Source organism: Durotheca rogersii (genome assembly GCF_024521655.1).
Source record: "Durotheca rogersii strain YMJ 92031201 chromosome Unknown GGS23scaffold_16, whole genome shotgun sequence".
Lineage (NCBI taxonomy): Eukaryota > Fungi > Ascomycota > Sordariomycetes > Xylariales > Xylariaceae > Durotheca > Durotheca rogersii.
Window position 1 is genome coordinate 416,373 of NW_026251247.1, and position 19,703 is coordinate 436,075.

Sequence of the window (19,703 nt, forward strand, 5' to 3'; positions counted from 1 at the left end):
GGAGGATGATGGCGCCGGGGGGGGTCCGAGCTGGCCTGAAGGCGATATTCTGACGCGGCGCCCGCGAGCCACGTACGACGGGCCGTCTGCCTGGTCTGGCCTGGCCCGTCGTTCGGGCCAACTCGCTAGGCTCACCATGATCTAAACTAGACGCAGCATTGCGGCTCGTGCTGTTATGTAGTTGTGGACAGCCGGCCTACGAATCCAATTTGCCTAAGGCGTAGCTTAAGCCCGAGACAACTCAGTCAGCCCTTCACGGCTTACGCAATCTCGTCGGCGCGTCTTGATGCTGTTTATTCAATTCTTCACAGACTTGTAAGCGTAGAAAAGGTACGTCGAATTGTACTGGGAAATGCGTCGCGCGACAGGTTAGTTCTGTCATAGTATGGGTGGGTATTAGTGAAGACCTATCACCAACCACGAGGATCGGGGGTTGACTGGATCAACGCTTACTGGGATGGAAGCCTCAACGTCGCGAATGAGCCAGCAAGTCGGATTCGCCCCCCCTGGGTATAGATCAACGCGACAGTTTAAGAGTAGGTTCTCCCGTGTCATTGCCCATTTCGAGGCTTCGACGAACCGAAAGTCGTCGGCCCTACGACCCTCGCTCTCGATCGACGAGGAAGAACCCGCCGACATCGAACCGCCACTGTCTTCGGCTTCGCGAATTAGGTACCTCCAAGATAATTTATTCCTGTCTGATAAGACTCTAAAGACGTATAGCCATGTCGCATCCCGTTGCGTCACTAACGACCTTTGTACGCAGTAAAGGCCTCCACTAACAAGATAACCTCAGCGCTCCCCTCGCGCGCATGCTCTCACGCGCGGACGGCCGGGCCGCCGACACTCCCTCCCCGCCCCGGCTGTAGCTACGTCCGCGATACCTAGCTATTTTTAGTAGGGCGGTGCAGCAGCAGCTGGGCCTCGTCGCTACTGGGATGCAGCCTGCGCATCGCCAACTGTAGACTCTGGTGCAGATGCGATGTCGAGGTCAGAAGAAGATCGGCCCCCTTGCATTAACGGCATGCGTATGGTTAAGAATAGCCGTCGAGGCCCCCGCGGATACGCCTGGTTCCTGAGTCCGAAAGTGTAGGTAGAGGCTGGGTCGGCGACTTACGTACTGGCTCATGCATCGTCTTCTTATTCCAACTGCCAGATTCCCACTCCTCTCCTTTCCGACTTGGAGCAGGTTGTGGAGACGTTGGATCCGGGTTTCCTTCACGAATAAGCCTGAGCTCGGATTGCTTTTGCTAACCCGGTGTCTCGCTCGTGGCGTAAAGCGTCCTATCCAATCGACAGAAATTGGACGGACCTACGTAGCAACACACTTGGGATGGAGGCAGTCTCCCGCAATTTCCATCCCGTGCCTATACAGGCACGTAGTATAAACATGCTTCGATGTCAATAGCCACGATCCGAAGCGCTTCCAAGGTGGGAGACATGAGATGCCTAGCCCAAGGCAACATACTCACACTTCACCGTCGAAGCTGCAATGCTTGTGAGGTAAGTTAACCTACACGCACCTCCACGGGCCACTCCTCCACGAACCACCTAAATTGAGCATCACGTTTCAACCACCACAACAATTGAAGATATTCACATCACTAAAATTAATTGAAGCCTGCTAATTATGGCGTTGCGACCTTGATACAGTCTTCCACCCGCGTCCCTTCGCTTTCCGCCGTCTCCGACGCCGTTTCGTGTTCTCTGGGCACTTCATCTTCGCTTCCTTCGTCTTTATATACCGCCCTCGTGCGAAGCGTCGCCCTGGCGTTAGGCGCATCTTCCTGCACTTCTTGAAAGCGACCCTGGCGGTTAGATATTCAATCTGTGCGTCCTTAGCCGCCATCATTTTTAACTGCTGATCCAGGACGTAACCCATTTTGCGAACAAATCGCCTGACAGATGCGTTATCAGAAGGACAGGCGTCGAGGAGCATTCGACAGAGCTTTCGATGTTCTTGGATAGTGGTGGCGTTTTTGATGCGCTCTGGAACAGACAACATCGCGGAATCAGGTGCTTTAGGTCTTGCAACCATCTCCGATTGCTCCGGCCGTGATCGAGAGACGCCCCATCCTTCATGACCGTGAATCTCGACGATAGGGGCTTTTCGCGGTCCTTATTCAGCGCCTCTCTGGTTGGTGTGCGAGCGAGACGGCGCGTCGGGTATGAACGAGGGGTGCGCGATTCGAGGGCAGCTTTGTGGATGCTCATGTTGTATAAAGCTTGTCGTACAGTGGCATCGGCGCGGACTCGGGAATCTTTTGAAGATATTGCTGAATCGGTAAGAAATCAGGAAGAGATTGATGGCAAAAGGAAATCCTGAAGATCAAAATTGACCGAGAAATTAAAGGGGTATTTACTCTACGGAAGGGCATCACGTTGAAAAGCGCGTTCGTGGGTCTCAACGCGGTGGTCGGTGAAGGCGTGGTCGGTGAAGGCGTGGTCGGTGAAGGCGTGGTCGGTGAAGGCGTGGTCGGTGAAGGCATGGTCCGTGAGGGCGTGGCCCGTGAAAGCGTGGCTTACCTTACCTACCACCTACCTAGGGTGCTATAGGGTTGATGGGCAAGCCGTCGGACGGCTCCCAACCCGCGCGGCGGAACGCCTCGACGATCGCCCACATGCCCGGCTGCAGCTATGCATGACCGTGCATGCTCCTGTTCGCAGAGCCGAGAGCCGGTAGACATAGGTATAAATAACTACGAGGAGGAGGAGAGGTACCTACCTGCCTTAGGTCGGCATGTGACAGGCGCAGCACCGCCTCACATAGGGGGGTCACCGCGGGAACACATACCTCTGAAGCGAGCCCACGATGGCCTCTCTTCAGGCGGCGTCTTCCCCCTTCCGCTATTACACGGGAAGTTGTACGTGTAGAGGGAGGCGATACGTGAAGGTCTATACTGTAGTTAATATTATAATATAGGTATGCATAAGTAGGTATATACGTGTAATATAGACAGGTATGTAGGTACCCCGCATAGGTATTATAGATTACCTAGTTACCTCTTGTGTATGCCCCAGCAAGGAAAGTAGGGCACGGTGCCACGCAAGGAAATGAGGCCGGCGTCGATAACCGCTCGGGCTGGACTGGCGTCAAGTCCGAGTCCCATCTCCTCCTCTTTGCCCTTTTCGCAACCCATCCCATGTTGTGGTGTCGTGACCCTGATGCCTCCTTGTCGACGGGAGCATTCTCCACACCAGCGGCAAACCTCCCCCCGCTATACTTGGACACCACTAGTGCTACCAAGCCGTCGACGCCCCCTCGCACCGTCGACTCCCCCCTCCGTCAGCTCGAGACCAGAGGCGCAGACGGGCGCAGACGGACGCAGAGAGTCCGATCGGTTGGCAACGCTCTCCTCCTCTCTACTTACAACTCCCTGTTGCCACCTACCACGACTCTCTGTCGTACTGCCGCCACCCTAGTAGGTAAACGTAGGTAGGTATGTACCTTAGTAGGTGGGCATGTCGTGTTGTAGAGAGCGTCGTCGAGTCTCCCAGCTCTCTCGATGGCACATGCCAGGCGATATACCAGGGACGGCAGCCAGTCACGCAGGATGCCCATGCGAGGGAGCCGGCCGGTACCTGTCGCGTCCAACCCATCAGCAATCGGGCGCTTCGAATAACCCTCTTCTTCCGCATTTCCCTATACCTTAGGCGCCTGCTCGACGGCCGCCAATCACTCAGGCCTGTCAGGCGAACTGCCAAGCAACAGCAGAACCCATCGGGTCTGTGGGACAAGCTGCCTCCCCCTCCCAACACGGGTCGGACGGCTGGTCGCATATCAGAACCGCCTCGAGGACATCTTGTTCTTCTCAAGTTTGTTTCGTCTGTCCGTGTCGCTTATGTCTGTCTTGTTTCCGTCCTGTAATCCGGCCATTCCCATCTCTTTTCTCACCTTGAAGTTGTCAGCTTGAGCATCGCCATCGATCGTAGCCCAGAATCTAACCAACCATCGCATCCCCCCCACCTGGTCGCCAGAGATCCGACCCCATCTGCTGTCCACCTACGCATCCTCCAAACCCGGTCGTGGAGGGGCGCCGTACAGGTAAAATTTCGTCGACGTCACCTCTGCCTGCGCCATCCCGCGCCTGCTGCCCTCACCTTGCGCCTGTCGGTCGCCTCGCGCTCCGCGTACAGGAGAGGACGTGAAACAGGATGGATCGCCGCGGGAAGCCGGATGAGATGTTCCTCAGCAAGCCGTCGGATGACTGCGACAGCCCTACCGTCGAGCCTCTGAAGATATTCAAGCCCCAGAGCCCCAAGCCCTCGTCCGATCGCTTCAGATATCCCACGCCGGTATCGTCCAGGCCGACCTTTCCCCTGCCGCCGGGGGCCTCGAGCTCTGCTGCGCCTCTACCCTACCCTGACGACGACGACAGTGGGTTGGGCCAGCCCTCGCAATCGACTCGACCCCCCTACCCCGCCGACGAGCGTCGGCCGTCCGCCGGGAGGGTGTACGCGAGTCCCATCAACACACACACTCCCAATGACACCACCCCCCGATTAGATACGAGCCCCGTCGACAAGAGGGGGCCTGGCCTCGCAGAGCGGCGGGGGACTGCCCCGAGACCTCTGCCAGGAGCGCTCAGCCCCGGCAGCCCCCCCGCGGATGACGGTGGTCTCTTCGCGAAACCCCTGGCCAACCCACCGAAGCCGGCTGCCGTCTCTTCCGCGACGACCTTTCCTAGCTATCAAAAGAAGCCTTACTATCCGCCACCCAAAGTGAACTCCGTCGGTTCGAGCTCAGGTTTGAACAGCAATGCGCGACTTCAGACTCCCGACAACAGCAACACCCTCGGAATGCCTGCAGAAAGTGGCGTCAACCGCTTCTCATCGACGGCCTCCACGTCAACTACGCGGGCGAGCCGAGGGTCTCCGCCCCCGCCCGAGACGCCCGTCGTTGAGCCAGGCAACATCCCGGGAGGCGGGATTGAGGCGCGGTACGCCGCCGCTGGAATATCCGGCACCGCGACACTCAGCAGCCTCCAGAGCCCGGCCGCGTCCCAACGACTGGCGCAATACGCACAACACCCGGCTATCCAGCTGCCTCTAGCTACGCAGCTACCCCCGGCTACTCAGCTACCTCCTCGCCCGTGGACACCGACGGAGGCTCCGGATCAACAACCTCATGGACCTCCCACGGTGTACCAGGGAGCAAACCCCGTCGCCAGCCCTGCCGTTTCCCCTGTCTCCAGCGCCCAGTTGACCCGGCCGTCGAGCGCCAGCACAACCTCGAGCGCAAACGTTAACCCGAGTGCCAACGCTAACGCCAACGCCAACGCCGGACCTGCTCTCCAGATCAGTGTGCTGGAACAGGACTTCCAACGGATGCAGATGTCGCCCAGTCCTCCACCCGCCTACTCTAGCATCAATCCGGCTGGAGCCTCTTCGGCGTACCCCAACGAGAAGCAACGGCCTAGCCAGCCGAGCTCGAGCTCGACGCCTGCTCAGGCTACCCAATCAACATCGCCGCCCAAGAAGCAGGCCGAGGTAGCGGTAGCGGCAACAGCGGCGGCAGCTGGACTAGCATCTCCGGCTCTGCAACACCCTGGACACCCCGCATTCGCCAACGATCCGCGGCCGGAGACCCAAGCGAACGGCCAGCAGGCTCAGGCCGTCACGCACACACCCTCGCCTTTCCAGGGACAAGGTCCGACCGAGCCGCCACCGCTACCGGAGGGTTGGATCGCGCATCTCGACCAGAACTCCGGCCAGTACTACTATATCCACCTGGCGACGCAGGCGACGCAGTGGGAGTTCCCCAAGGGACCCAACCCTATTCAACATGAAGTCGCTCCTCTATCTCCTACCGCGTCGACCTACGGCAACCCCCTCGCCTCGCCTATGCTCGGCAAGCAGAGCGCGTTGGCGTCACCCATGTTCCCGCCGCAGACGCCCGGGTACGCCGAGAGTATCATGAGTGTCGCAACGGCGACACCGACCGCCGCTGGCTTCACGGGCCCACCCGGCGGCACCGGCGTGGATATGTACAAGGTGCAGCCGACGAATGGCGTATACTTTGGCCCCTACCTGCGGTACGTCAACATGGATGTCGAGAAGGGCGTCTGGCTCGGTAGCATCCTCATCGTCACGGACACCCCGCAGCCGCCGACGATTCACCTCCACCTCAGCGTCGACCTGTCGCCGAATCCGCGACAGCTAGTGCCTCACAATATATACACGCACCAGCGGTGGCATTTCTTTAAGTACGACGTCGACTTGCAGATGGGCGAGACGACCGAAAGATGGACATACGCGGTGACGTCGCATCTGGGGTGCACGCGGTACGAATTCGTGGTCGCGGGCCGCAGCGAAATGGGCTGGCGGATCGTGGCGCACTCGGGCAACGACTTTGCCGCTAGCACGTCACAAAGTGAGCGTAGCAAGCTGGGCGGGTTGGGCTTCATGTGGAAAGACGTGCTGCAGAAGAACGTCGACTGCGGCGGCTTCCACGTCCAGCTCGGCCTCGGCGACCAGATCTACGGCGATCGTCTGTGGAAGGAGGTGCCTCTCCTCAAGCAGTGGCTCGCCATGCCGGGTAAGGACAACAGAAAGAACGCGGCGTGGACGGCGCGCCACGAGGAGGACGTTACGCACGCGTATTTCCACTTCTATACCAGCCACTTCGACCAGCCGTTCCTACGCGAGGCGTTCGCGCAGATCCCACACATCTGCCAGATTGACGATCACGACATGTAAGTTGGCCATAGCCGTGCGTGACTGGTTGTGCGTGGTGCGGGTACTAACTCGGCGTGTCAGATTCGACGGCTACGGCTCCTACCCAGACTATATGCAGAACTCGCAGATGTTCAAGAACATCGGCCGGATTGCAGTGGACATGTACCTGCTCTTCCAGCACCACACGACGCTCGAGGTCCTGCGCAACGTCAACCACGACCTGGACTTGTTCACGGTCACTGGCCAGGGCTGGCACTTCGTCAAGTACCTAGGGCCGGCGGTGGTGGTGGTGGGTGTGGACCTGAGGTCGGAGCGGACGCAAAACCGCGTGCTCGCGGGGCCGACATATCAGGGGTTGTTTCCGAAGGTGGCGATGTTGCCGCCTAGCGTACAGCATTGCCTATGGATGCTGTCGGTGCCGCTCATCTACCCGCGGCTGGATACGGTGGAGAGCCTGGCCAACACGTTCGCTACGGGCAAGAAGGCGGTCAACACGACGTACAACGTGCTCGGCAAGGTGACGAGTTCGGTAGCCGGCATCGTCGGCGGAAAGGAGATGGTGGCCCAGGGCTTCAGCTCGGTCAAGAAGGCGGTCGGCAAGTCCGGACTCATGGGTAACGTCGTGAACCAGTTCGGCGATCTCGATATCGGCGAGATCTTGAAGGACATGTGGACCCACGAAACAAAGGACCTCGAGCGAACATATCTGATCCGTACGCTGCAAGGCATCTCGCACCAGAAGGGCTTGCGGATGACGTTCTTGTCAGGAGGTACGTACATTGTCTTTGTCCTATTGTCTCGGACCATCCCGTCCCCCTCCCAACCCCAGAAGAAAAGCAGCCTGTAAGAGAAAGAAGGCTTACCGAGAAGTGCAGATGTCAACGCGGCAGGCGCCGGCCTTGTACACGACCCGGCGCACCCGCACGATCACAAGACGATGTACCAGATCGTAACGTCGCCGATCGTGGCGGCGCCGGCGGCGCACTACATCCTGAAGATGCTGAACGGCAGCGGGAGCAGCAGCGGGCGAGCGCACTACGTGCCGGCGAACGGGCAGCGCTCGACGGCGCACGAGGTGAGCGACACGAAGGAGGACATGATGGAGATCTTCCACACGGACGCGAGCGGGGCGCCGCGCGAGCTCAAGCGGCTCATGGGGCGGCGCAACTACGTCGCCGTGGTCGCGTTCGACCCGGACGCGGCGGCGCAGCAGCAGCAGCACCAGCTCCTGATGCAGCTCCAGCAGGCGGGGCAGGCGCAGCCGCTGCCCCAGAAGGAGGGGGGCCTCACGAAGCTCAGCCTCGCGGTCGACTTCGTCGTCCAGGGCGACGGCGCGTTCACCGCGCCCACCAAGTACGGGCCCGTCATCGTGCCGCACCTCGAGTTCGGGCGGTAAAAGGCAAGTTGAGTGGGGGGGAGTGTGGACGGGAGGTGAGGAGGAGAGAAGGGGAGGCAAAGGGAGGCAGAGTGAGCGGCGCTAGCTGCGGTTGTACCTAGCGGTAGCTGTCGTGGTGATGGGCGATGGTGTGTGGTGGCGAGATGTAGTCTGTACGCATGTTGCCGCGCGGTGTAGTTAGTCTGTTAGGCTGTGCCATGCTATGTCGTTATCGTAGCTACATTACCAGCGTGCGGACATCCGGTTTACGTGTGCAAAGGACGGCCGGGGCGGCGCGTCTTCACCCCCCTTTCTACCTCGTACCTCGAGAACCTAGCGAGTTAAACGCCGAGACCCAGATGGGCAGATACTCCTCCCCGCCTTCTCCCTCCTCGCATCGCCAGTACGGCTACTGCCACTCCTCCCTACGTATCATCACTCGAGCGCATACTCCCGGGTCTCCGTTCTGTCGTGGGTATTTTAATCTATCGGACGGGGGAGAGAGAAAAAGAAGGAGAAGAGGGCACGGGCACCGCTCCTTTCTAGGGTCGTCACTCAGCCTTCATATATCTAGCCAGGTACGGCGTTTACTTCTTTGTATATATCTATATATATATGTGTGTGTGTGTGTCGGAGCGTATGACTATCGGAGCGTCCGTCCAACCCCGGCCTCGCCTCCTTTTTTCTTATCCCTCCCCCGCCCCCTCCCCCCGCGGCGCCTCGGTTAGATGTCGAACAACTCCTTGAGCAGGCGCAGGGTATCGTCGGGGCTGCGGACGGCGTGGCCGGTGACGCGCGGGTCCGTGTAGATCTCCCAGTCGTTGCCGCCGGGCTCCGTCTTGTCGCCGAAGAAGTGCACCGTCTCGTACCGCACCCCGCCCGGCTTCTCCGCCTCCGCCTCCAGGTGCCGCAGGCAGTACCGCTTGTCCCACCCCTCGGGGAACACGTCGAACGAGATCTGCCCGCCGATCGAGAAGCTGCACGCGCGCGCGGGGTGTGTGTGTGTGGTTAGCGCGGGGTTTGGGTGCGTCGTTGGCTTTGCTTTCTTTTCGTGCGTATCTGCGTAGAATGGCAAAGAAAAGAAAAAAAAAGGAAAAAAACTCACGTCAGGCCGAGGTGGGCGAAGCGCTCGCGCATCTCGGCGACCATGGTCTCGCGGATCTTGTGGACCTTGTCGTAGGCCTCGTACTGGTTGCGCTCGTCGGTGGAGGCGTTGCGGCCGACGGGGGAGATGTTGACCATGCCGTTGCGGAACTCGACGAAGGTGCCGCGCTTGAGGGGGAGGCGGAGGTCGGCGACGTAGCGGAGGACCCAGTTGACGAGGTCCTGGTAGGGCTCCTCGCCGAGCCAGCGGATGAAGCTGTTGGAGGGCAGCTCGGCGCCGAGCTTGTACGCCGTCAGCCCGTTCTCGCTGAAGCAGTAGTCGAACAGCGCCGCCACCGGCCGCCCCGCCGGCGCGCCCAGCTGCTCCTCCTGCTTCCGCAGGTCCGAGCCCCCCACGAACCCGATCGCCACCTTCTGCCGCAGCGCCGCCAGCGCCGCCAGCATCTCCGCCGACGCCCCCTGCCGCGCCGGCGTCAGCGTCCCGTCCACGTCGAACAAGCAGATCGTGTTCTTGATCGGCCGGTCCTCCAGCGGAGGGTACGACGGGGCATTGGCGGCCGCCATGGTTTTTCGGCTGCGCTGGCTGCTTGGTGGGGGTTCGGTAGACTGGGGCTTCTTCGTCTTCTCTCCGCAGCAGGAGAGAGAGAGAGGGAGGGAGGATGGAAGGATGAGTGAATATGCGGTCTCGGGCGAGGGTACCTCCGGTAGATGGATGGTCTGACGAGCTGCGTACGAGGCCGGTCGGTATATGGAGGCAATGGGTTATGGCAGTTATTTGTAGAGCGGAGGGGGAATGAAAAGGAAGAAAGGTGATAGCTGTCCTGTCTTCGTGGTTGCTAGGTTGCTAGGTCCCGAAATGGAGGGGGAGGGGCTCTGCGCTGAGGGGTACATTGCTAGGTTCCTGTAGGTACCTATCGCTAGGGCGACGTCGTGTAGGTCCAGGTACATCATATTTAAGCTATGAATATGCGCGAAGAGATGTATTGTATACAAATGGCGGTATGAAGAGCGCGAAGGCGGTCAAGAAATGCTATGGGCATACGCCAATCGGGACCCGGCTCGGCCCACATGCTCTGTCCATCTTAGAGGCAGGTAAGTACTAGGCAGGTACCTAATGCAAGCACATGGGTCGGGTAGGGGAGCTGTGAGCTGTGTCCATGTGTCTATAATTGTAGGTACAAGGGAGGGTACAATACCTACCTGGGTAGGTACCTAACCGAACCATATGATGCATAAACCTACCAAAGGTTAGTAGACAGAACTATTCAAGTTGAGTTCGCTTCAGTATACTGCAAGGTTGGCAAATACCTTGGGTGCCCATCTGCCCTAGACATCTATTTGTTCTTCATACTCGAGGCCATGTCCCGTATCCCGGCATGCCATGCCTATAAGCCTCCCAATCACCTACCTCCCTATGCAGGTACACGGCATGGCATGGCATGGCATGGCTGACGACACGCTCGCAACCGGTGGTAAGGAGAGCCAATCTCACCCGGAGAGGCCATCGTGTTCGCTACTAACTCCGGGGTAGCCATATGCCCTACGAACGTCTGTGTCATATCCGGTGCGAAGTAGAATACGATCTCCCGAGACACGACACGGTGTTGTCTTCTATTATCAAGCCTCACCATGACTCCCAATCACACACCTCCCTGTCATGCATCAGTCCCCTGGGCCGGCTCCCTGCCCTTTCCTCCGCGCCTCGCGACGCGCGTCCGCTAAGCCTCCGAATCTCCAACGTCTACCCCTCGTTACGATAGAGAACCCATGCGAGCGCTCAGAGTGGAAGCGGATAGGGGGGTGGGAGGATAGCCGACAGCTGTCCGGGTCACGACGAGAGAGAGACTAGGGTGCCAGACAATCTGTCCCGAAGAGAGGGCGTCGCGTCTGGGGCGTCTAGCTAGTGAGCCCCGGTCTCTTCTCCTACTCACCCATCTTGCGGTTGTATTCCGTAAAGAGGCACCTTATTTCGAATGCCGAATCCTATACGGGTAGTGTTTCATGAGATCACATCGGAACTTCTGGGCCCTAACCATCATGCCCGTGTAAGTTGTTACCTTTTCGATAATCTATCAGGTTCACTATGAAGCCGTACTAACCCCCTTAAGAGGAGGCCAAAAAAAAAGAAAGAACTCATCCCAACTTTTCGCAGTGTCACGACTTAGACGGAATTCTCGGTGCGTTACGCCGGTTTAGGTCGTCAAAACTGAGGTGGGTGGAGCATAACAAGCGACCGCTGCGCATGCCATAAACGGCAATCGTATCTCTGCCGCCGGGAGTTCGTCGGGGGCTTCTATGCTATATCACTCCACACACCCGTTATCTCGATGACGAGGTTCATCACCGTGCTGATGGACCAGAGCCCGATCAGACTCCACCCAATCTTCCTGCTCATAATCCATTTATTTATCGGGATCACAGCGAGCAGCGCGAGCAACGTGAAGAGCAGGGTTATCGCAGAAACCATCAACGTCCCGGTAACTTGTATGCGGTACGGTCGGTAGTGTATCGGCGTATCGGGGTCCCTACCCTCCTTCGCTGCGCTTATCGCCTGGTATGCACCCCCTAGGCCGATTCCGAGGAGTATGTTCAGCAGAGGACCACCGAAACAGGCAGATCTATGACAGAGGTTAGCTAAGCAACCGACGGGCGGATATTCTGCTGGGGAACAGCTTACAGGGCCATGACAGGATATCCGAGCCGGGCCACAGTCACGTCTGCTACCAGGTCGCCAACCGAATTGCCGACCGCGAACACGGTAAGCCCTAGTATTGCTTCCGATATGTTTAGAATCACCCCAAATGCCTTCAGCACGCCGACTACCTCGCCTGCTATCGTGGAGATCCACGCGATCGCGATGCAAAATCCGAGAAAACAGAACATGAAGTAGTACTTGGGCCGCCGGTCTGGCGACGTGGTGACGAGCAAGAGGGCGAGTAAGACTAGAGAGCATACAAGCGACATGAGCGAGGCCTTCACGAGGACTAGTAGTGGCCGATCCAAATCCTCGGCCATGTTCACCCAGACGATGCATACACAAAATAGGGGACCGGTGAATATCTGGAGAATTAGCAGCCAGCGGTTCCACGCTGGTTCGTCGTCGGTTACCGTCGAATCGCCTTGCCCGAGCTCGGAAACAGGCTTCGGCATGGGCACACCCGACAGAAAAGAGACCACTGCAGCCGGATCTTGGCCTGGCTCTTCTTCGCCGCCAGGCACCGCTAAAGAGATGAAGCTGGGCGAGCGACTGCGACTCGATGCCGTAGACCTTGTGCGCCGCCTGTAGCGTTGCCACTCCGTTTCGGACTCGACAGGCACCTCTACTTCTAGGGACAACGTTGGTGCTGCTGTATTTCCCGCGTCGCTCGGTGCGAGTAGTGGTGCCTCATCTGCCACGCTCTCTGCTTCTAAGTCGTCATCTGGGGTCTCGTTTTCCACTACGGGCAGTGTAATGACCAGCAAGAAGATGCTTGGGACCGATATCACACTAACGAATTTATCCCAGATGCCTTTGCTCCGCCACCCCTGCAAAGTGGGAAATAGAGTGGTGAAGATAATGTAGGGAGAAGGCAGTAATCGGTAAGGCCACCACCAAATGGGTTTCGAGCCAGAACGTTGGGTAAAAGGAGGAAACAGGCGGTCTCGCTCCTCCCTAGGGGTCGGAAGCATCGAATGCGGATGCCTCGGCGAGGTTGGTGTGCCCGCGGGGGGCGAATCCGTATATGCAGGGAATGGTGACAATGTTGATGTCGATGCCGATCTCTCGCTGCCGTGGGAGCTAGGAACGCGAAGATGCAACAGCGGCGGGCGATCTGACGCGCCCTTTTTGGTAGAGGCATCTGCCTGCAGGCCTCCAAACTGGTCGCTGAGCGGAGGAGCTAATTTCCCATCTACAACATGCGGGCTTGGAGTCCTTCTCCCCCTATCCTCCGAAGGTTCTGGGGGGGCGAGGCTTGCATCAAAGGTAGACAGGATGGCCCCAGATGACAGGGAGCGGTTCCTTGTCACGGCAGAAGCATCCTCGACGCCCTGAATTGTTTGCGCGCTGCTCCTCCCTCGTATGACAGCAGAAGTCTCGATATCCAGTCCTAGATCCGTGAGGTCGGCCGACGTGCTGCGGGCATGGAGTATTGGCCGCATGCGTACGTTGCCCTCCTCCTGCAACGACGACAGGACCGATCTGAACTCAAGCGCGCCCACTAGACTGGGCCGGATGGGAGTGATGGTGGTATTGCTCCTCCGCCCACGGGGGCGGTTTATTCGCATGCTGCTCGTCATCTCTGCGGCAACGTGTTGTCTATGATCGTTGTCATCGTCGTCGTCGTCGTCGTCGTCAGGAGAACCGATCTCGATTCTAGGCGCTCGTTCTAGCGCGCTGATATCGGGGGTGGCAGTCCGCCGTTCTGAGGGTGTGGTGTCGTCATCGTCTGGGTCGTCTCTATAAGGCTCCAGCTCGTCATTGCTGTGGCCGCTCGACGCAGCGTAGAAATGACTGCGGGACAGGGACTCCCGGGCCCGCTGCGCTTTCCTCCTCTTCGTAATGGCATGCCAACTGACGACTACGATCACGTAGAAAATGTAGAAACCGATCATGATACCACACTCCCAGAGATACAGGTTCCCGTCGGCCAGGAAGCCCATGGCAAAACTGACAGACGCTATAAAAAAGCATATGTCTCGCACGAAGGTCTTCCTGCTGACCCTGAATTCACGTACCAGGGCCATAGAGCCAGCGACGACAGACGTGATGAAGCCGGCGGCGCCGATCAGCTCACCGACGGCCATACTCCCGCTATTAGAGCCCATGGCGGCGAAGGTGCTGAAAACATCAGGTGACCCGTTCCCAAAGGCCAAGAAGGTGACGCCAGCGAGGCTCTCGCTCAGGCCGAGAACAGTCGAGATGGTGCTGAGATTGACACTGAAGAAGTCGCTCGCAGCCAACCCGATGGTACTGAACAGCAGGCCCAGCCATATGACCATACCCATGAAGGCAACGGGCCGTGCTCGCTCGGGGCCACAGTAGTAGAAGGTCAGGTATTCGAATATGCCCGGCTCGTCGTCGCGACAATTCCGCCTTACGAAGTCGCACTTGTCTCGGGCACTGTGGACTAGATGGCAATCTTCGCCGGACCGCTTCCCCAGACGCGGTCCCTCTTCGGGCGGCCCGGAAGCTCCCCGTACAAGGAGGGAGTAGGTGGTGAGAAGGGTGAGGAGGAAGACGACGGTATAGAATGGGCGGGGGCTGAATCCCCTCTTCCGCCCCTTCCGGGATCTGGAGGCGTCCATGTTGTCAGAGTGCCCGGCGCGTCTCCTCAGAGAGCCATAGCGATATCATACGGCGAGTATGGTACGGGTGTTTCGTGGGAGCACGCGTGGACGGACGGAGAGGGAACGGTGATACGAGGGGGCGCGTATCGGGTGGGCAAGAGACTTATGGGCCAGCGACGGCCTGTCTGGGATGATTCTATGGACCTATTTAGGAGTGGTTCTGTTGCGATGGATATGCAACGAAAGGGAGGGAGAGAGGGGGGGAAACATTGGGGATCACCGACGGACGAGTGGCGGTTCGGACGAATTTGACGTAATGGCTCATAAGAACAATAAGTGGCAAGAGAGACAACAGAAGATAAGACTATAGGCACCTGGATGGGTAGGTAGAATCAGTATCAGCAGCAGCAAGTTGTGGTAGATTGGGTTGGGTTGATAGGCCGCCCAGGACTCAAAGAGGGAGGGAGAGGAAGAGATACGGGGGGGGAGGGCAAGGATTGGACGAGGATGATGATGTAGAGAAGAGGTTATGAATTCGAGATTGACATAGTTTCTGCCCTCCCCCGGACCGGTCGGGCGGGCCAATGGCGTGGCAAGCAATTGGCGGTCGACGCAATCCATTGGATCCCCTGGAGGAGGAACCTCGCAATCCAGGGGCCGAAGTACAGCGGGTATACCACGTATACCGCGTGCGTGAGGTACCATCCGGTACGGAAACGGGTACCTCAAGTGTACCTAAATTATCTACCTACCTAGGTACCTGTAGGCTGTAGCCGTCATCTCGGAGGGACCTTAGGTACCTCTCATGAGTAGTAGTAGGTCACCTTATTAGATGCCCAAGGTACCTAGGTGCCTAACCTATAGACCGTGCTTTATCTGCCCGACGGTGAATGCGAGCACGCGACAGGTTCAGTTCGCGACTTGAACGTGTACCTCGTGCATGGATTGGTATAGGTTAGGTGCCTACAGACAAGCGGCCATGGGCGGCCTCTGACAACCTGTAGGGGTACACACCAAAGACGGTCGGTCTATGGTCAAGAGGGAGAGGACGAGGGCGGCAGTTGGGCGGGCGTGTGCATGGCTCTCCGGAGAGGTGTGCCTGGCTCGGTGTAGGTACATGTGGGTACGGAGGCATACAGGCCTTTAGGGACGCTGCACAAGGGGGGTGCCCAGCTCCGTTCCACGTCGAGTGGCATGGTACCTGCTCCGTACAGGCACAGGCCGTGGCGATGCGACAGGCGACCCAAAGCGGCATCGAGCCCGGCCGGCTGGATTTCCTGCGCTGCCCCTCGCACCGCACTGCAGGGAGTCGAGGCGTGGCGCGTCTCCCCGTGACGTTGGCTATCTCTCGTCTCTCCGTCATATCAGCCTCAAGATTGGCACAGTCTTCCGCAAGCCGGCCGGTGACCAGCCTCGTAGCGCTCCTCCGACCGTGCCTATCTACGTAATATTGTCGCCGACAACACCGTCCGGGGTGACGATATCTAGAGGCAGTGCCACGCACGACGTAGCAGTAATATATGCAGGGTAGAACGATGGAGGAGGGGGGAGGGGTACGAGGTTCCCTTGTCGGCATCCATCACTCATCACCACCTACCTACCTCCTACCTAACCTTGAGCCCATCTGAGCTCGTACCTAGACATACCGGAGGTGTTGGGCACAACCCTCTAACAAGACTACGCGCTACGTGCCTCGTCTCCTACAGGTAACATACGATCTTCATACGCGCCTAATGCAAAAAACCGCCGATAAGAAGAGCTACGTCGACACCACTGGTGTTACGTGGCACCAAGCACGGGGGGGATCGAGATGGCGTCGGATTTGTCACCTGTGGGGTGCCCGTCGAATGCCACCGACCTGTGGCGCAGCCGCGCAGCACTGTGGCGTAACACGTGCGTACCCATGTACTCCACGCTGACTCAGCCGCGTGCCCCTGCGCTTGATTTCCGTCCAATCAGCGCCGACTCCCCCGCCGTCCGTCCCATCGACCCCATCTACCTATCGTATGTCGAGGAAGGGGATTGGCGCCCCCGTCACGATTGTTTACTTACGCAGAAGTCCAAGTTGTCGGCTGTCAGGACGCGGCAGGCTATTCTTTGCGACCTCACATCCCGAACTTATCCACAACCCAACAACCCAAACCCCCATCGAGAGCGGCGTGAAGATGCCTCGAGTGCCACATGTTCCCCGCGCCAGCACCGGGAGTAGAAAAGCCTCTACTTCCGGTTCTCCCTTCAAGTCTCCCCTCAAGTACGTCTCCCCCCTCCCCCGCTGACCTAGCCATCTCTCTGTTTACTCCGGCTCTCCTCCTGTCCCCCGCCCGGCAACCCGAGCCGAACCGCTCACCTCGACTTGCAGGATCCCGCTCAACGACGACGCACGAGAGAGGAAAGGGCGGCTGCACTCGCGGAAAGCCCTACACGAAAAACAGATCAACGAGCTGCAGGCGGCAGCGGCGACGCCTGCGAAGAAACGGCTCACCGACGGCGACAATGGGTCGGCCCGCTCGACCCCGCGGGCGCCGCGGGGCTCGGGCGCTGCCGAGGACGACGACGACGTCTTCGTCGTTGGCACCGCGACTGGTGTGACGCCTATGAAGCGTGTGCCCATCCTGGCCAACTTCGAGGAGTGGATGAAGATGGCCACCGACAACAAGATCAACGCCGCGAACTCGTGGAATTTCGCCCTCATCGACTACTTCCACGACATGTCGCTGCTGAAGGACGGCGACGGCGTCAACTTCCAGCGAGCGAGTTGCACCCTCGACGGCTGCGTCAAGATCTACACTAGTAGAGTCGACAGCGTAGCCACCGAGACCGGCAAGCTGCTCAGCGGCCTGGCCGACAGCGGTTCGAAGAGGAAGGAGAGAGACGGGGAGGGGGACGGCGAAGAGAGCGAGGAGGAAGTCGACGAGGACGGCAACGTGGTGAGGAAGAAGACGAAGAAGCGGGTAAGGTTGAACTCTCTCCGGCGGAGACCGGCGAGGGCGCTCGCTAACGCTTTCGCAGCAACGATCCTCTGAAGCCACCCTCGCGCCGTCGTTCGCCTCGCTGCAGTTGAAAAAGTTCGAACTCGAGTTTGCGGTGGACCCGTTATTCAAGAAGGCCTCGGCCGACTTTGACGAGGGCGGCGCCAAAGGCCTCCTCCTGAACCACCTGATGATCGACGGGAAAGGCCGCATCGTATTCGACAGCAGCGACGACGCGAACGACGCCTCCGCTGCGGAGATCAAGCCTAGGAGACGAGAAGATGTTATTCCTGAGGAGGACGAGGAAGGGGCGGCGGAAGAGTACTCGGCCATGATCGCGGAGCAGCTACAGGCCGCGCAGGAAGACGACGAGGAGGACGTGGAAATCGACATCAGCGCGCTCGGCGCCAAGTTCTTCCCCGACCTGGCCCAGCTGGACGAGCAGGATATCTGCCCGTCCCTCAAGACCTTCGAGCTCGGGAACCCGTCCGGCTCCCTCGACATACCCTTCCTCCGCGCGCTCGAGGACAACGGCGACGACGACGAGAGCGGGAGCGGCGGCGTGGGCAACAAGTCGGGCATGTTCATCGACGAGGACAACCCGGTCGGCTTCGACGACATGACCAACATGGGCGGCTTCGACGTCGGCGACATCGCGTTCGGCGAGGGCGGCGAGGCTTGGGCGCGCGAGGCGGCGCTCGAGCCGCAGATGCGGCCGTACAGCGTCGGGCCGGACGACGACGGGATGCCGGGGGCCGACGGCATCGACGACGAGCGCGAGGACGGCGGCGGCGGCGGCTACCTGCTGTCTGCGAGCCGGGCGAAGGGCGGTGACAAGACGCACGAAGACATCCTCGGGTACTTCGACCAGGCGCTGCAGAAGAACTGGGCCGGGCCGGAGCACTGGCGGATCCGCAAGATCAAGGACGCGAGCAAGGCGGAGGCGGGCGCGACGCGGCCGAGGCGGGAGAAGGAGCCGTTCGAGGTCGACTTCGCGTCGGCGCTCGACCCGAAGCTGGCCGAGGCCATCTTCACGCAGGCGGCGAGCCACTCGGCCATCTCGCTACCCAAGAAGGACTGGAAGTCCAAGACGCGCAACCTGCTGCCGGACGACAAGCACTTCAACTCGAAGCAGCTGCTGAGCCTGTTCCTCAAGCCCAAGGCGCGCGCGAGCCGGCGCAACCGGTCCGGCGGCGGCGGCGGTTTCGGGCTCGGGAACGGCGCGCAGGACAAGAACGGCGGCGAGAACATCCACGCGGGCGACATGGACGAGGCGTTCTGGGCGCAGCGGGAGCAGCCGGCGCACGCGGGGGGCGCGGCCGGGGGGGGGGAGGAGGCGGGGCCGCAGGGCGACTACGACGCCAACTTCTTCGACGACGAGATGCCGCTGCCGGGCGGGGGCATGCTCGACGACGACGACGACCTCGAGTTCGCCGACGCGCGGGACCACTTCTCGCCGGGCGCCGACGGCGGGCCCGGCGGCCCCGGCGGCCCCGGCGGCGCCGCGAACCCGACCCAGGGCGACGTCGGCATCACCGGCCTCGTCGGCGCCGGCATGACTACCACCCTCGGCGGCTTCGGCACCCAGCTGGTCACCTCGACGCGCCGCCTGCGCCCCGAGTACGTCCAGTACGCCCGCGTCGCCAAGAAGGTCGACGTCAGGAGGCTCAAGGAGGAGCTGTGGAAGGGCCTGGGCTTCCCGGATGAACCTGTGAGTTTCTTTTTTCAATTTCTCTCTTCTTTCCCCCCCTTTTCCATGGGAGGGTCGGTTGGAAGGTGGTTTCTCTCATTTACGAAGGACTACGGAGACTTGGGAGCTACGCACACTTCCGTGCCCCTCCCCCCCGGCTTTCAGACGAGATGATCACGCTTGCGATTTATCATTATTTTTACGATCACTACTACTACTATTCCTACGAAGCGCAACCGCTAACACCACCCCTCTCCTCGCAGGACGCGAACGACCCGTCGGCGCCGACGCCGACCGAGGACTCGTCGCCGGCGAAGGCCAAGCCGCCGGGGTCATCGCCGGCGCCGGAGGAGGAGGCGAAGGGGGGCACGCTCAAGTTCACGAGCGTGATGAACGACCTGCGGACGGTGTACCCGAAGGCGGTGATGGACGACATCTCGACGAGCTTCTGCTTCATCTGCCTGCTGCACCTGGCGAACGAGAAGGGGCTCGTGATCGAGAACACGCCCGAGCTGCTCGAGCTCGAGATCCGCAGGGACTGGTCCGCCGAGCTGACGGGCGAGGCGTGAAGCCGGGGGGGGAGCCGGGAGCCGGGAGCGACCCGAGGAAGGAATTAGGG

The 19,703-nt window shown here is 59.8% G+C and overlaps 4 protein-coding genes across 4 annotated transcripts; 2 read left to right on the forward strand and 2 right to left on the reverse strand.

Annotated features, from left to right (window-relative positions):
- Window positions 1–4,012: 4,012 nt before the first annotated feature.
- Window positions 4,013–8,598, forward strand: GGS23DRAFT_131367 (uncharacterized protein). Its single transcript, XM_051511180.1, has 3 exons — window positions 4,013–6,695; window positions 6,760–7,448; window positions 7,554–8,598. The coding sequence occupies exons 1-3, from the start codon at window positions 4,156–4,158 to the stop codon at window positions 8,072–8,074; spliced, it is 3,750 nt and encodes a 1,249-aa protein (XP_051370502.1). The 5' UTR covers window positions 4,013–4,155; the 3' UTR covers window positions 8,075–8,598.
- On the reverse strand, window positions 8,426–9,861 carry GGS23DRAFT_131427 (eukaryotic phosphomannomutase). Its single transcript, XM_051511181.1, has 2 exons — window positions 9,159–9,861; window positions 8,426–9,030 (listed from the first exon to the last, which is right to left on the reverse strand). The coding sequence occupies exons 1-2, from the start codon at window positions 9,719–9,721 to the stop codon at window positions 8,778–8,780; spliced, it is 816 nt and encodes a 271-aa protein (XP_051370503.1). The 5' UTR covers window positions 9,722–9,861; the 3' UTR covers window positions 8,426–8,777.
- A 1,331-nt stretch (window positions 9,862–11,192) lies between these two features.
- GGS23DRAFT_131663 (Sodium/calcium exchanger protein-domain-containing protein) lies at window positions 11,193–14,594 on the reverse strand. Its single transcript, XM_051511182.1, has 2 exons — window positions 11,835–14,594; window positions 11,193–11,775 (listed from the first exon to the last, which is right to left on the reverse strand). Exons 1-2 carry the CDS (start codon window positions 14,441–14,443, stop codon window positions 11,451–11,453), a joined length of 2,934 nt encoding a protein of 977 aa, XP_051370504.1. The 5' UTR covers window positions 14,444–14,594; the 3' UTR covers window positions 11,193–11,450.
- A 1,996-nt stretch (window positions 14,595–16,590) lies between these two features.
- GGS23DRAFT_598200 (barren) lies at window positions 16,591–19,653 on the forward strand (the record flags this gene model as incomplete). Its single annotated transcript, XM_051518733.1, has 4 exons — window positions 16,591–16,676; window positions 16,785–17,376; window positions 17,435–19,105; window positions 19,348–19,653. The coding sequence occupies 4 exons, from the start codon at window positions 16,591–16,593 to the stop codon at window positions 19,651–19,653; spliced, it is 2,655 nt and encodes an 884-aa protein (XP_051370505.1).
- Between the last annotated feature and the right edge of the window lie 50 nt (window positions 19,654–19,703).